The sequence below is a fragment of the Lissotriton helveticus genome, chromosome 3_1 (assembly GCF_964261635.1).
Source record: "Lissotriton helveticus chromosome 3_1, aLisHel1.1, whole genome shotgun sequence".
NCBI lineage: Eukaryota > Metazoa > Chordata > Amphibia > Caudata > Salamandridae > Lissotriton > Lissotriton helveticus.
In genome coordinates, this window is record NC_136061.1 from 111,558,616 (window position 1) to 111,571,293 (window position 12,678).

The 12,678-nt window shown below is 42.4% G+C and overlaps 1 protein-coding gene across 1 annotated transcript in view; it reads right to left on the reverse strand.

Moving 5' to 3' along the window:
- The window catches only part of AIPL1 (AIP like 1 HSP90 co-chaperone), a 212,928-nt gene that overhangs the window by 14,221 nt on the left and 186,029 nt on the right, over nt 1-12,678 (reverse strand). The window contains exon 5 of the mRNA XM_078679330.1: nt 6,690-6,831. Coding sequence (XP_078535456.1) covers nt 6,690-6,831 — 142 coding nt within the window. The remainder of the gene's footprint in view (nt 1-6,689; nt 6,832-12,678) is intronic.

Consider the following 12,678-nt stretch of genomic DNA (forward strand, 5'->3'; position numbering starts at 1 on the left):
TGAAGTAATCTAAAGTCCTGGGGCCTTAGGTGTAATACTTATATCACAAAATGTCTTTGTTCTCTTTGTGGAAATGGTTTCTGATCCCAGTCTAAACTAGTTCTGCCCTCAGTGATGCAGCATGACCACAGTGGACGGAGTCAGTATTCAGGAGACACAGCCTGTTCAGGTGTAATCACAACTCCTCCCATCACTCTAAATGCAGACCAGGTCTATTCAGCCCTGCAATGTCACCCAGGCAAGACAGGGCACACCTCAACCCCCCCAGTGACTGTCTAGAGTGAATGCACATCTCAGCTCCTGTCACTCACACACCAAAGGCTAAATACACAAACAGCCAGAGGCACACAGAATGGTGAAGTAAGAAAAGGCCCACTTTCTAAAAGTGTGATTTTCAAACACAGGATTTAAAAACCACCTTCACCAGAAGGTGTGTTAATAAATTCTGAGTTCAGAGAGTCTAAACATAATGTTCCTATCTTGCCCTATTGCAAGTTACACATGTACAAATGTTACAGTGTAACTCCAATGATAAGCCTATGGGACAGCAAGCCTTTCAACAGTAAAAAATGAATTACACAGTATTTCAGTATCATGACATGTCACACACACTAATACATTTCCTACCTTTCACACACACTGAACCCTGCCCAGGGGGGTACCTTGGGCCTACATTAAGAGTGTCTTACTAGTAAGGAAAGGGAAGGTTTGGGCCTGGCAAGTGGGTACACTTGCCAGTACAGCATGGCATACACAACTGCATGCTTAGACACAATAGTGGTGGGTATGAGATACATTTACAGGGCTACTCATGTGGGTGGCTTGACCAGTGCTGCAAGCCCATTAGTAGCATTTGCTTTACAGGCCCTGACACACACCGTGCACTTTACTAGGGACTTACCAGTAGATCAGGTATGCCAATCACAGCTAGCCAATCATATCACAATTTACACAGAGAGCATATGCACTTTTGCACTGATCAGCAGTGGTCAAGTGCTTAGAGTCCTATGGCCAACAAAATCAGTCAAACAAATAGGAGGCAAAAGGTAAAAAGTTTGGGGATGAACCTGTCAAAAAGGCCAAGTCTAACAATAACAATATAAGCTTTTTCAGGTGAACTGCATTTCAGAATCCATATAAAGTGAGGGGAATATTAACCACGCAGTTGTGTTATCCATGCATCGCGAAATTTGGCTCAATGGCAACGCATCTACTCAGTAATATTTATCAAGACCGAAGGCCCCCTCGCGCAATGCACTGCAAATCGCTGTGTTGCATTACACTTCCCCAGAGAGGCAAATCAGATTTCAAAGCTTTATTCGACATTTGTCATAAAAGCATCCTCCTAACCCTAATACAATAAATACTATGTCTAAAAATATTTCCTAAAACACATATTAAACAGTGACAGTCGAATGCTATGCATAAAAATACTTAGCAATTCATATAACAGAGTAGGTAAATGGTAGCAACCAAATTAAATTTTCTATATTTGACATAGAAAGCGGGTGCGGATTACCCACGCCCAAGCAAGAAATTTTGCTACGGCAACTGCGAATGGAGCTGAACAATCAGTTTCTAGTATTCTAAGAGCTACTGATTGGCTACGGGTACCAATGTTTAAGCACAGTGGTTTTAACCATTTGCGCCTAGGGCTGGTATACAATGGGCAACAGAATAACAAATGGGAAATGTGCTCTACTTGATTCTTACAAAAATAACAGTGTTCATCCCACGATGGGGACCAGTGATTCTTGAACGTATTCACAGGTAATGTGCCTATGCGGAACTGGAAATACAATTTCCTGTCATATGGTCGTTCGATTATATCCCAATATAATTCACATGACGGGTACATTTTTATGTCCAAAAAACGAGATGACAATTTTGATTGGGATCCATTACAGAACATTGTTGTATACACCATTTCCCAATATAATTCTTTCAGTTTTGCTTTTGTAGGAAAGCTAGCCACATCATTGGAGCCCCATAAATAATCCAATTTTAGCTTTGCAAGAAGTCCCCGTAGATCTTTTAGCCATTCAATGCTATGAAAACGATCAAACTCAACAACATCTGCCAAAGCTGAGGCGTAATGATTTAGCTCTGGAGTCACCATCAGGCGTCTCCAATATAAGAGTGGTCGTAGCCTGGCAATATCCTCAATGTTTTTCCTGCCAAGGTCCAATTTCAATGGAATTGTGGGTGTGCTTTGGGGGACCATTACAAGCCCTCGCAAGAATCTGTTTTCTGCACGTCCCAACTCTCCCAAGTTTGAAAACCCCCATAATTCAGAACCATATAGACAAGCACCCAATACTTTCATATTGTAAATTTCAAGTGCACAATTTACCGGCTTAGTTAGCGAGGCTCGATGTTTTAAAGCAACTGCGCCTGCGAGCTGGTTAAACTTCAAAACTGTCGTATTTATGTGCGAATTCCACTTCATGTTTCCCTGTAAGATGATACCTAAATAAGAAAAAGCATCCACTTTCTCTAGAGGAATACCTTTATATTTTATGACACCTTTAAAAGTGGAATGTTGATTTAGGCACATAAATTTAGTTTTCGTGGTATTCAATTCAAGACCCCTGTTGTCACAAAATTCTCCAAAGGCGTCTACCACTTTTTGAAGGCCGCTCGTTGTGCGTGAAAGTAAAAGCGTGTCGTCCGCAAACATAAGAACGGGGACACGGGAGCCTGCTATGATTGGGGCATCACTTGAGAGTCCCTTTAGATGGTCCACTATGCCATTTATATAAATTGAAAATAATGTTGGTGCTAAGACACATCCTTGTCTTACCCCTCGTTCTACTAGAAACGGGTCTGTAACTTCTCCCTGCTTGCCCCACCTAATTTTAGCAAAATTATTTTCATGGAGGCGAACTAGGAGAGTAAGGAGTTCCTGGCTTAGTCCTACATCAGCCAGGGTCTGCCACAATTTTTCTCTAGGGACCAGATCAAACGCCGCTTTTAGATCCACAAAAACGGCGTACAATGACCCCTTTTTTAGTGTGACATTCCTCCAATAGATAGTTATGAAGTATAGTACTTGGTCAACACTACTAGTCAGGGGCCGGAACCCTGCCTGATAGGGTGACAATATGTCCCTTTCCTCAATCCATTGCTGCAGTTTGTTTTGGACTAGACGCCCCATTAGTTTTTGGGCTGTGTCAATTAGACTAATAGGTCAGTAATTTTTAGCTTGGGTTTTGTCCCCTTTTTTATATATGGGGATAATTTCTGCTCCCTTCCAAGATGCTGGTACCTCCCCTCCCATCGCCACAGCATTGGCCAGCATTTTGAAATAGGTACACCAGGATTTCCGGTCCGATAAAAATATATCAGCCGGAATTCCATCCATACCAGGGGCTTTTCCCCCCGCTATACAATCCAATGCTTTACTAACATCCATTTCATTAAATATTTGGTGTTTGAAATAGGCAGGTGGTGGGGGTTCAATGGAGATGTAGGCTGAGTTTCGAGCATATTGTGGTTGGAAATACTCAGTCCATTCGTGTTTGGCGACTTGGTTTTGTGGCTGAGCAGCTATCCCTCCCCTTTCCCATTTTACCAGGGACCAGAATCGCTTAGAGTCCTTGGCCGCACAGGCCTCCTTCAAGTCCTGCCAGCATTCCTCATCCCAACGTTTCCTAGCCTGCTTCTGGGTCTGCCTATAATTATCCCTAGCCCTCCTAACTGCTATGGCATTGCCTGATCTCAATTCTGTACTTAGGTTGAGTCGTGCCAGCCTGCAACTCTTATCATACCATCCTTGCCTAGTTTGTTCTTTTTTGGTTTTGTTAGAATTTACTGTTTTAATAAAAAAGCTTTGGATGTTACAAAAAAGGTTTTTATGTGCCTCCATCATGTAATCTTGGAAGTTGGGCTTTCCAGAGTGGGACTTAATATTATTTACTTCATCAGCTACTATTTTTTTGAGAGTCTCAAATTTTGCTGGGTCTTCTAATAACATTCTCCATTTCAGATGTCGTTGGTTGTTCGAACAAACAACATCCTGCGTGACCATTTCATTTATATTATTAGACACTATGCTCTCGCTATAAGGGTGAAGGGCCAGGCATAGGGGGTTGTGGTCACTTTCTAATCTCTTTTTCACGACCATATCTACCATTTTATTCCAGGCCCTTACATCCAGTAGTAAATAGTCAATTCTACTACCTGCTCGACCATTATCAAACGTGTTATTCGCTTCTAAGTCAGAGGGCGAGCGCCCATTTACTGCTCTTAAACCTTTTGCTAGACAGAGACTCTTTAGCTGAATTGCAACTGAGCTCCATTTTTTAATAACAGGCACCTCTAGCTGGGGTATACCCCACTTAACATCCTCCTCTTCAGATAAAATCCTGTCCTCTTCGCCCAAAGGTTCAAAGGTGGCATTAAAGTCTGCGCCTACTATTACATGGGATTTTACCATTGTCACTTCGATATTCTCCTCCAAGATTGTTACAACCTCTGAGGATTTGCCACTACCAACTCCCCTGGCATAAACATTATATAAAACAAGTTCATGACCGTTTTCCCAACTGATATCGAGAGCTATGATATCATTAGATGGTACGGGTCTTTGTTTTATGGAACAGTTCAGTGATTGACGAACCCAAATTAACAAGCCTCCTGAGGGGCGTCCCAAACGATTTTTAGTTGCTGACATGTGAAAGTTTAAATACCCCAGTCGAAAAGTTGGGGTCACTGACCAGGTTTCTTGGAGCATAATTATATCAAATTGATCAATGAAGTCCCCCCACTCTGGAATAGTTATTTTATTTGCTATGCCTGCTATGTTCCATGAAACAAGAGATAGTGATGTAGTCACTTGATATGGCAACACCTGGCACTTCTCAATATTATTTGCAAATACTTCACATTCTGCAGTTACTGTTTCTCCATCCCTCAATGATGTTTTACTTTCTTTTGTCTCTCTGGCTCTGTTTAAACCCTCTAAATCTGCCTCTGACACTCCTTGGACAGAGATTTGGAGTAACTTATTTTTGGGAGAGACAGATTCCCGACATTCGAGTCAGTCGCACTCGTTTAGATCGGATAAAGCCGAATAGCGATTTGCCAAATTTAGTCCCCAATCACAGGTAGGGCCACCCCTTGCCCTTCTATTTCCCACTACTGCCCACTTAGTTCTCAATATGCTTGGCTTGGCTACGAGTCCTCTTCTAGTGTAGAAGAAATCCAACATAAGTGGAATTATTTCTGCCGTTCTGCGTTGTGGAGGGAAAATGTTATACAAAATATCCGGTAGTACCTCAGGACCCTTAAGGTTTAATACCACGCAGTCACCTGCGAATTTCTTCGGTTTAGTCCCTATCCACTTTACCCGTCTTGCTGATAGCAAGTCTTCTAATAGTTTTTCTTTTCCCCAGGAAGATATATGCATGTTATTACTTAACCACTGTGAGGCTTTATTTAATAGGGAATCTGGCGACTCACTCTGGTCTGTTTTCAGAGGTGGGACATTGGCGAGTACTAGTATCAATGGTGAAGCTTCTACAATTAGCTCCATAGGACTCGTTTCAGTATTAGGATCGGGAGATATAGTATTCTCCAGAATTATCGGAGGGTCCGAGACTGTATAGCTGCAAGGGTCATTGCTAGATCTAGAACTAATTGGCTGGGTAAGTGCTGGAATATCTTCTGTTCCCCCTGAGATGTTTCCCCCCATTGCAATTCCCATCACTTGTTTTTCATCAATTTTACTTATTACCAGATTCGGTATCTCTCCCACACTATCATTTGTTGTTTTTAGAAGGGTCTCTAGTTTATTAACTTTATCAGTTAGATGATCTATTTACAAAGTGATGCATCTAAGCAGATGTGTTACTTTGTAAACCCCTGCGCTACATTATACCTGCGTCAGGTTTAATGTATGCAGGGGGGGCTTTCCCCCGCAAAAAGCTTCGTAGAAGTGACGCAGTGAAATCTATGAGATTTCTCTGCGTCACTTCTAGGACGCCGTTGCGTCAAAATCTTGCACCTGCCTCACAGCAGGCGTAAGACTGACGCAGGCCCTTTAACATGGGGCTTGCCCCATGTGAAAGGACGCGTTGCTGGAGTTGTGTCACTTTTGTGACACACTCCAGCAATGCGTCACTTTTGCGCTTACAGATACGTCAGAAATACTGACATATCTGTAACTCCTTGCGACATGATGCGTCATACATTAAATATGACGCATCAGGTATGTCGCAAGGAGTGCGCACTGAGAAGTGACGCATCGCTGCTTTCACGCAGCGATGCGTAATTTTTCATAAATGAGGCCCGTGTGCCTAGTTTAATGGAGGAGATATTTCCTTGATAAACCAAGCAAAACATAGTGGGCAGCCAGGACCAAATTTACATTGGTCGGCCAATGCCATTGTTCTGGTGTTTCACTGCATCTTCATATGGCACTGTCCTTCGCTCATTGAAGGATATTTGGTTAAAATTACAGGATGACCTTCCTACTGGATCGAGAGGAAACTCTCTGCTACATCCCGGATCAATTACTGGGCACAATGTCTGTGTAAAAGCTGTTCCTCTGATCAGACTCTCAATCAAGGACAGTTCTGTGTGATTTCACTGCAGCATCTAACACACACAACTGGCAGTAAACATAAAGAATATCTCATTGGATAATTTCTGCAGAAGGCTGAATTAGTAAATTACTATTTGCATACCTGGATGATGCTGAATGAGGTCTGTGGTGTGCTCCAAGACTTCGTAATACTCATCCATTTTTAACAAGCACTGACAGTAGTTCAGAACAAGAGTATTAATCAACTTTTCCAGTTTCATCCAAGGGATTTCCCAAGGCTTTTCCTATGGGAAAAAAATAGTTTATCAATTTTGGTCATTAAACACTCTAGAGATCCTGATTCACAAACTGAGCTTTGTAGTATGTGTTTTAGTACCACCGTAGTACTACGAAACTAAGTACGAAGTGCTATTCACAAACTGCACTTTTGTGTAACTTGCACTTTTGAGTAAGTTACACATTGCAGTGACTGGTTAGTCCCCCTACTTTTTGGTATTTACAAACTACATTCTTATAGTAAGTGTAAGCTACTATAAAAGTGGTTTGTGAGTACCAAAAATTAGCAAACTTGCCCAAATTGAATACTTACTCTAAACTGTAAATGTACTCAAAAGCAGAAGTTACTATTGTGAATCAGGCCCCTTTTCTCTCATTCTGTCCTTAATCATCCAAACTCTTCTTTAAATTCAGGGCATAAAGTTTTTGTTTGCATCCATCAAGCGATTCAGTTAAAATAATTAAGTTGATTTATCCTGACGATCTAACAATTTGTATGGCTGTCTTTCACTGGTTATTCTGGTACTAAATTCAAATCTATAATCTTTTTTCCAAAATCTGAAATTATCAATAGCAGTTGACCAAACGTGCCATGGTGTAAAGCCATTGCATAATTGTCTTTACATCCAAATATGGCATTTGAATTGTTTAGGATTATGGAGAGGTAATCCCACAGCTGTTAGTTTGGAAACAGAGGGCATATGCGTTAGTGGGAGATTTTGAGTTGTTCCCTTTCAAACTCCTATATAGTTGGGAATAAATTGCAGGAAAGCTTGCTCCTGGACACACTTTCAGATGTGAACCCATAACTCCAGGCATTTTACAAAGTTTACAGTGCTCTATTCAGGATAGTCATAGCAGGACTCTCGCCAGGTGAAGTAATTATTTTATTTCCTTAATTAATATGAGAGCTGGAAGCACACATCCAGGAAGAGGCTCAATGCAGGTCAGATACACATGCGTTATTGTATGATAATGACTGAAGGAAACTGAAGTGGGATCTAAATAGCTTGGTACAGCAAAACAGCACATTGCACTGTGAATTACTAGCAACTCATCAAAGTTTCAAAAAGTGTCAGAAAAAGAGCATGTATACAAACTGCTGGGACCCTTCAGTGCCATTAGGTGTTTATGGCCCAAGACACTGCCAGGAAGGATACATGTGTCGAAGGAAACATGGGTCTACCAGTCAACCAAGCTGACTTTAAGGGTGGATGCAAAACTGTTCACCACTGCTTAGTTCTGTTTGAAAATATGTGGATGCCAGTGACGTTCTCCGTCAGCGAATGCACCCTGTGTTGTAAGAGAGCTATGAAAAAACTGTGAGGAAATATATTGATGTACAGGAGGTTATGTATTCGAAGATTTAGGAAAGATAGTTTATTTTTACTTGTCTGAAAACGTTATAAAAATTTTATGTGGATTTTCACACTTAGAAAATCACCTTATGGTCTGTCCTGTAAGAAAGTGTCCTAACTTATCTTCGTGCTAGTGGTTTCGGCTATGAATCTTTTGCCCTCATATTTTGAATTGGACTGCAAAGAATGTAGGTCATATTATCAAGCATGGCGTTATAATTATCGCCGCTTTAGCGGTAGAAAACTGCTGCTAAAGCGGCGATAATGGGCTTGACATGCCGTAAAGAATTCCCATAGAAGCCCATGTTCACACAAGAACATGGGCTTCTATGGGAATTCATAAGGGAATATTGTTAAGCCCATTATCGTCGCTTTCGCTCCAGTTTTCTGCCGCTAAAGCGGCGATAATTATAACGCCGTTCCTTGATAATATGCCCGTAGTTATTGATTCAGGGGGTGAAAGCCCACCTTAGGCAACAATAAGAATCCTTGTTAGGGTGAACCAGGAAAGTTAAAAGATTTATCTGTGCTAACCCTCTGGTAGCTTTTTACAAACCAGTCAACGCATAAAGAATGTATGCAGAACGAAAAACAGTAATAAAGTGAAAACACAACATAAGAAAAATCCCAAAACAATAAAAAAAACTAGAGTAAATTTTAATAAATGAACTGAAACCTGAATGGTGAAAATTCAAGCAGTAAAACTTGAGATATGCAATTTGAAAGCCTTTAAGAAAAATAGAACAGAAAAGCACAAAGCACCACCAGCAAGCATCTGGTCGCTCTAGACCGGGGGAAAGTCACATGTTTACACTTACCACGATGGAGCACAGTTTGGATACAGGGACTGGTTAGTCCCACTGAAAAGATACCCTCTCAGGTCTAGCGTGAAGAGGTCTGTTCGCAGTGGAGGAAGCTGCGTAGAGTAGGTGGAGCGTTGTGGATGGTCATTACAGTAGCGAGAAGAACAGGTCAGACATCACCGCGGATGGTCGCCGCTGCCGTGCGAAGAGCAGTGAGGAAGCATGAAATGCAGCTCTTGCATTGGCAGTCATTGCTGGCAGTTGCTGTTGATGGTATGATGGCTGTCGCAAAGAGCCCATACTCGTTGGTTTGTAAATCCCAAAAAAGGTTTAGCATCGGTTTAGTGTTGCAAAAGTAATGCTAAGCTAACGCTAAACCTTTGAGAACCAGGGGCCTCATTTATGAGAAGTGACGCATCGCTGCGTGAAAGCAGCGATGCGTAACTTCTCAGTGCGCCCTCCTTGCGACATGAATGATGCGTCATATTTATAATATGACGCATCATGTCGCAAGGAGTTACAGATACGTCAGTATTTCTGACGTATCTGTAAGCGCAAAAGTGACGCATTGCTGGAGTGTGTCAAAAAAGTGACGCAACTCCAGCAATGCGTCCTTTCACATGGGGCAAGCCCCATGTGAAAGGGCTTGCGTCAGTCTTATGCCTGCTGTGAGGCAGGCGCAAGATTTTGACGCAACGGCGTCCTAAAAGTGACGCAGTGAAATCTCATAGATTTCACTGCGTCACTATTACAAGGCTTTTTGCGGTGGAACGCCCCCTCTGCATACATTATACCTGACGCAGGTATAATGTAGCGCAGGGGTTTACAAAGTGACGCATCTGCTTAGATGCGTCACTTTGTAAATGTGGTGCAACAAGGCCCATTTTTTACCCCACTGGTGCGTCACTAAAAGTGACGCACCAGCGGCGAAAAAGTGACGCAAGGGCTCATAAATGAGGCCCCTGGGCCGTATGGTTCTACAAGTGGGAACTAGTGTTACCACACATACTGGAATTGAGAGTATGATGGCTAAGGCCGCTGTCTCGCAATGCCTCTCTATAAATTTCAGCAGGTCAAACATGCCAAAATATATTGGCAGAAAAATGAAGATAGTTACCTGGATCTTACAGGTTTTGGTACGGGAAGCACCAAAGTCCAACTGTTATTCCCCATTATCGTGGCCAAACACATAACCGGGCGCTATTTACCCCACCCAATTAACTCCGACCCAGAGGAGGTGGATTTCATCAGCTATGATATAAAGTGGTCCAAGCAACGGGGATCGGTCTTTGCTAGCAAAGATGCTAAAACCATTTTATCTGGGATGGAGAGCAGAAATGCAATTAACCTGCAACTAAGCAACATGTTTTCTTTGCGAAAAAAATATGAAGTTCTGCCACAGTTAGAAAGAAAAAGGAATCATTATGTGGGTCAGCTAAATGGAAATAGATTCACATTATCTCTTTCAGAAAGCCTGGGCAGGCTCGCTCGCTCTGAAGAATACTGTTAACCTATTTCCAGATACAACACTGGTAAATGAATCTAAATGTACACTGCGGCATAGATACAATTTTTTTTAAGGCTAATCATGGAGAAGCTTAAGGGAGGTCAAGGAGCGCTGCTTTTGCAAAGAGTCAGGAATAATGTGCCTGTTAGTAGAATTAAGGACTGGAACATAAATTGTACTCTGATGGCCTCGTTTGAGAGCCGAGGGGGGGGGGGGGGCGCAATCACTGCCAGGAAAATAGTTTGCGTAGGTATTGGATTCGTTTTTAACCCCAAATTCGGAAGAACGCACAAAAATGGACCTTGGAAGTTCTTAAGAGTACTTTTTATAACCTAAAATCAGGGACAAAAAACATTAAATAGTTGTGCTGATTGAGTGTATAACCCAACGACAGTTTTTGCAATCTCTAAAATGCATATGTATTACTCAGAGGATGCAGCTGAACTATACTGCGGGAAGGTGTTTTCTCAGCACAAAACTACTTTGCGGACCTTTGCGTCAAGTGGGCATTACTGGAGATGGGTCAGTGTTAACGCCCAAAGGTTTTAACGCAAAGCCCGATCAAACAAAGACAGCCAGTCTGAAGTTTGAGTCATTAAGTAACAGCTACTGGAAGCAACTTCCAACTAAGGGTAAATATGTTGACTTCTCATAGAAACTTATTCCTTGCAGGGTAGATTTACAAACATTTTGAGCTGGGTAAAGTGTCACAAAAGTGACACTAACCAGCAGAAAACTTTCCTAATTCACTTTCCAGTGCAAAACTTGTTTTGTGCTGAAAAGTACCCTGTACCCTGAAAGTAGTGCAAAGCAGAGCAATGTGTCGCGTTACTTAGCTCCAAGGGGGTGTTACATGGGTGAGACGTGGGGATTCCCCTGCAATCACCCACATCTTTTGACGCAAATCCCCATCTGAAAACAATAGTAGACAGGGTTTAGCGCCAAAGGTTAATACCATTTGAAAGGCGGCTATTAGACCTGGCATCTAATGGCGTGTTTCCGCTGTCTTTTTGCTTTCTGGCCTCCTGTTTTTTGAAGGTGCGTTGCACTTCGTTTTGCTGCTTTAGTGCCCCTGCACAATTTCTCACTGCTGTTCAGTGTTAAAGTACAAGAGCTCCTACTGTAAATTGTGTTAATGGATTGTTGTTTACATGTTTGGCATATTTGATTACTGGTAAGTCCCTAGTAATGTACACAATGTGTGCCAGGGCCTGTAAACTAAATGCTACTAGTAGGCTTGCAGCACTGATTGTGCCACCCACATGAATAGCCTTGTAAAGGTGTCTCAGACCTTCCACTGCAGTGTCTGTACTCAGTTTTTCTGTCATGTCCACCTGGCAAGTGCACACACTTGCCAGGCGTAAACCTTCCCTTTTCTTACACGTAAGGCACCCCTCAGGTAGGCCCAAGGTACCACTCTGGGCAGGGTGCAGTAAATGTAAAAGGTAGGGCATGTCCTGGTGTGTACGACATGTCCTGATAGTGAAATACTGTGCATCGTTTTGTTCACTATTGCAAGGCTATCTGTCCCATAGGCTAAGATTGGAGTTGCTTGGTAACATATTACGAATATAACTTTTCATTGGGATAAGTTGAGAAATGGAGTTTGGGCTCTCTAAACTCAGAATTCAATAACATATCTTTTTAGTAAAGATGATTTTTTATTTGTGTGTTTGAAAATCCACTTTTAGAAAGTGGGCATTTGTTTGCTTACCCATCTTATGTGCCTCTGCTGGGTTGTGTATTGACTGTCAGATTTTAGAATGACAGGGGCTTAGGATGTGCATTCACTGCAGACAACCACTGGGGTGGGTTAGGTGTGTCCTGCCTTTCCTGGTTGCCTCAAAGCTGACCTGAATAGACCTGGGCTGCATGTAGAGTAGTGGGAGACGTTTTCCTTGCACATGAATATGCCCTGTCTCCTGTGCACAATGCTGTCCAGCCCTGCCAGGAAGGCGAACGAGAGAGGACAGAACGGGTTTGGACTAAGTTGAGAGACTCTTTTTGCCACAAGAGAACAAAGGGAAATGTGGTATAAATTTTGAGGCCCAGACACCAGAACTTAAGAACTCTTTTGGATCAAGGAACTTGCCAAGTAGAAGAGCTGGATAAGCTGTGAGAAGGAACTACCACTTTGCTGTGTGCTTTACTTAAGGAAGAGGTGTGGCGCCGCGGCCAGGGCGACTG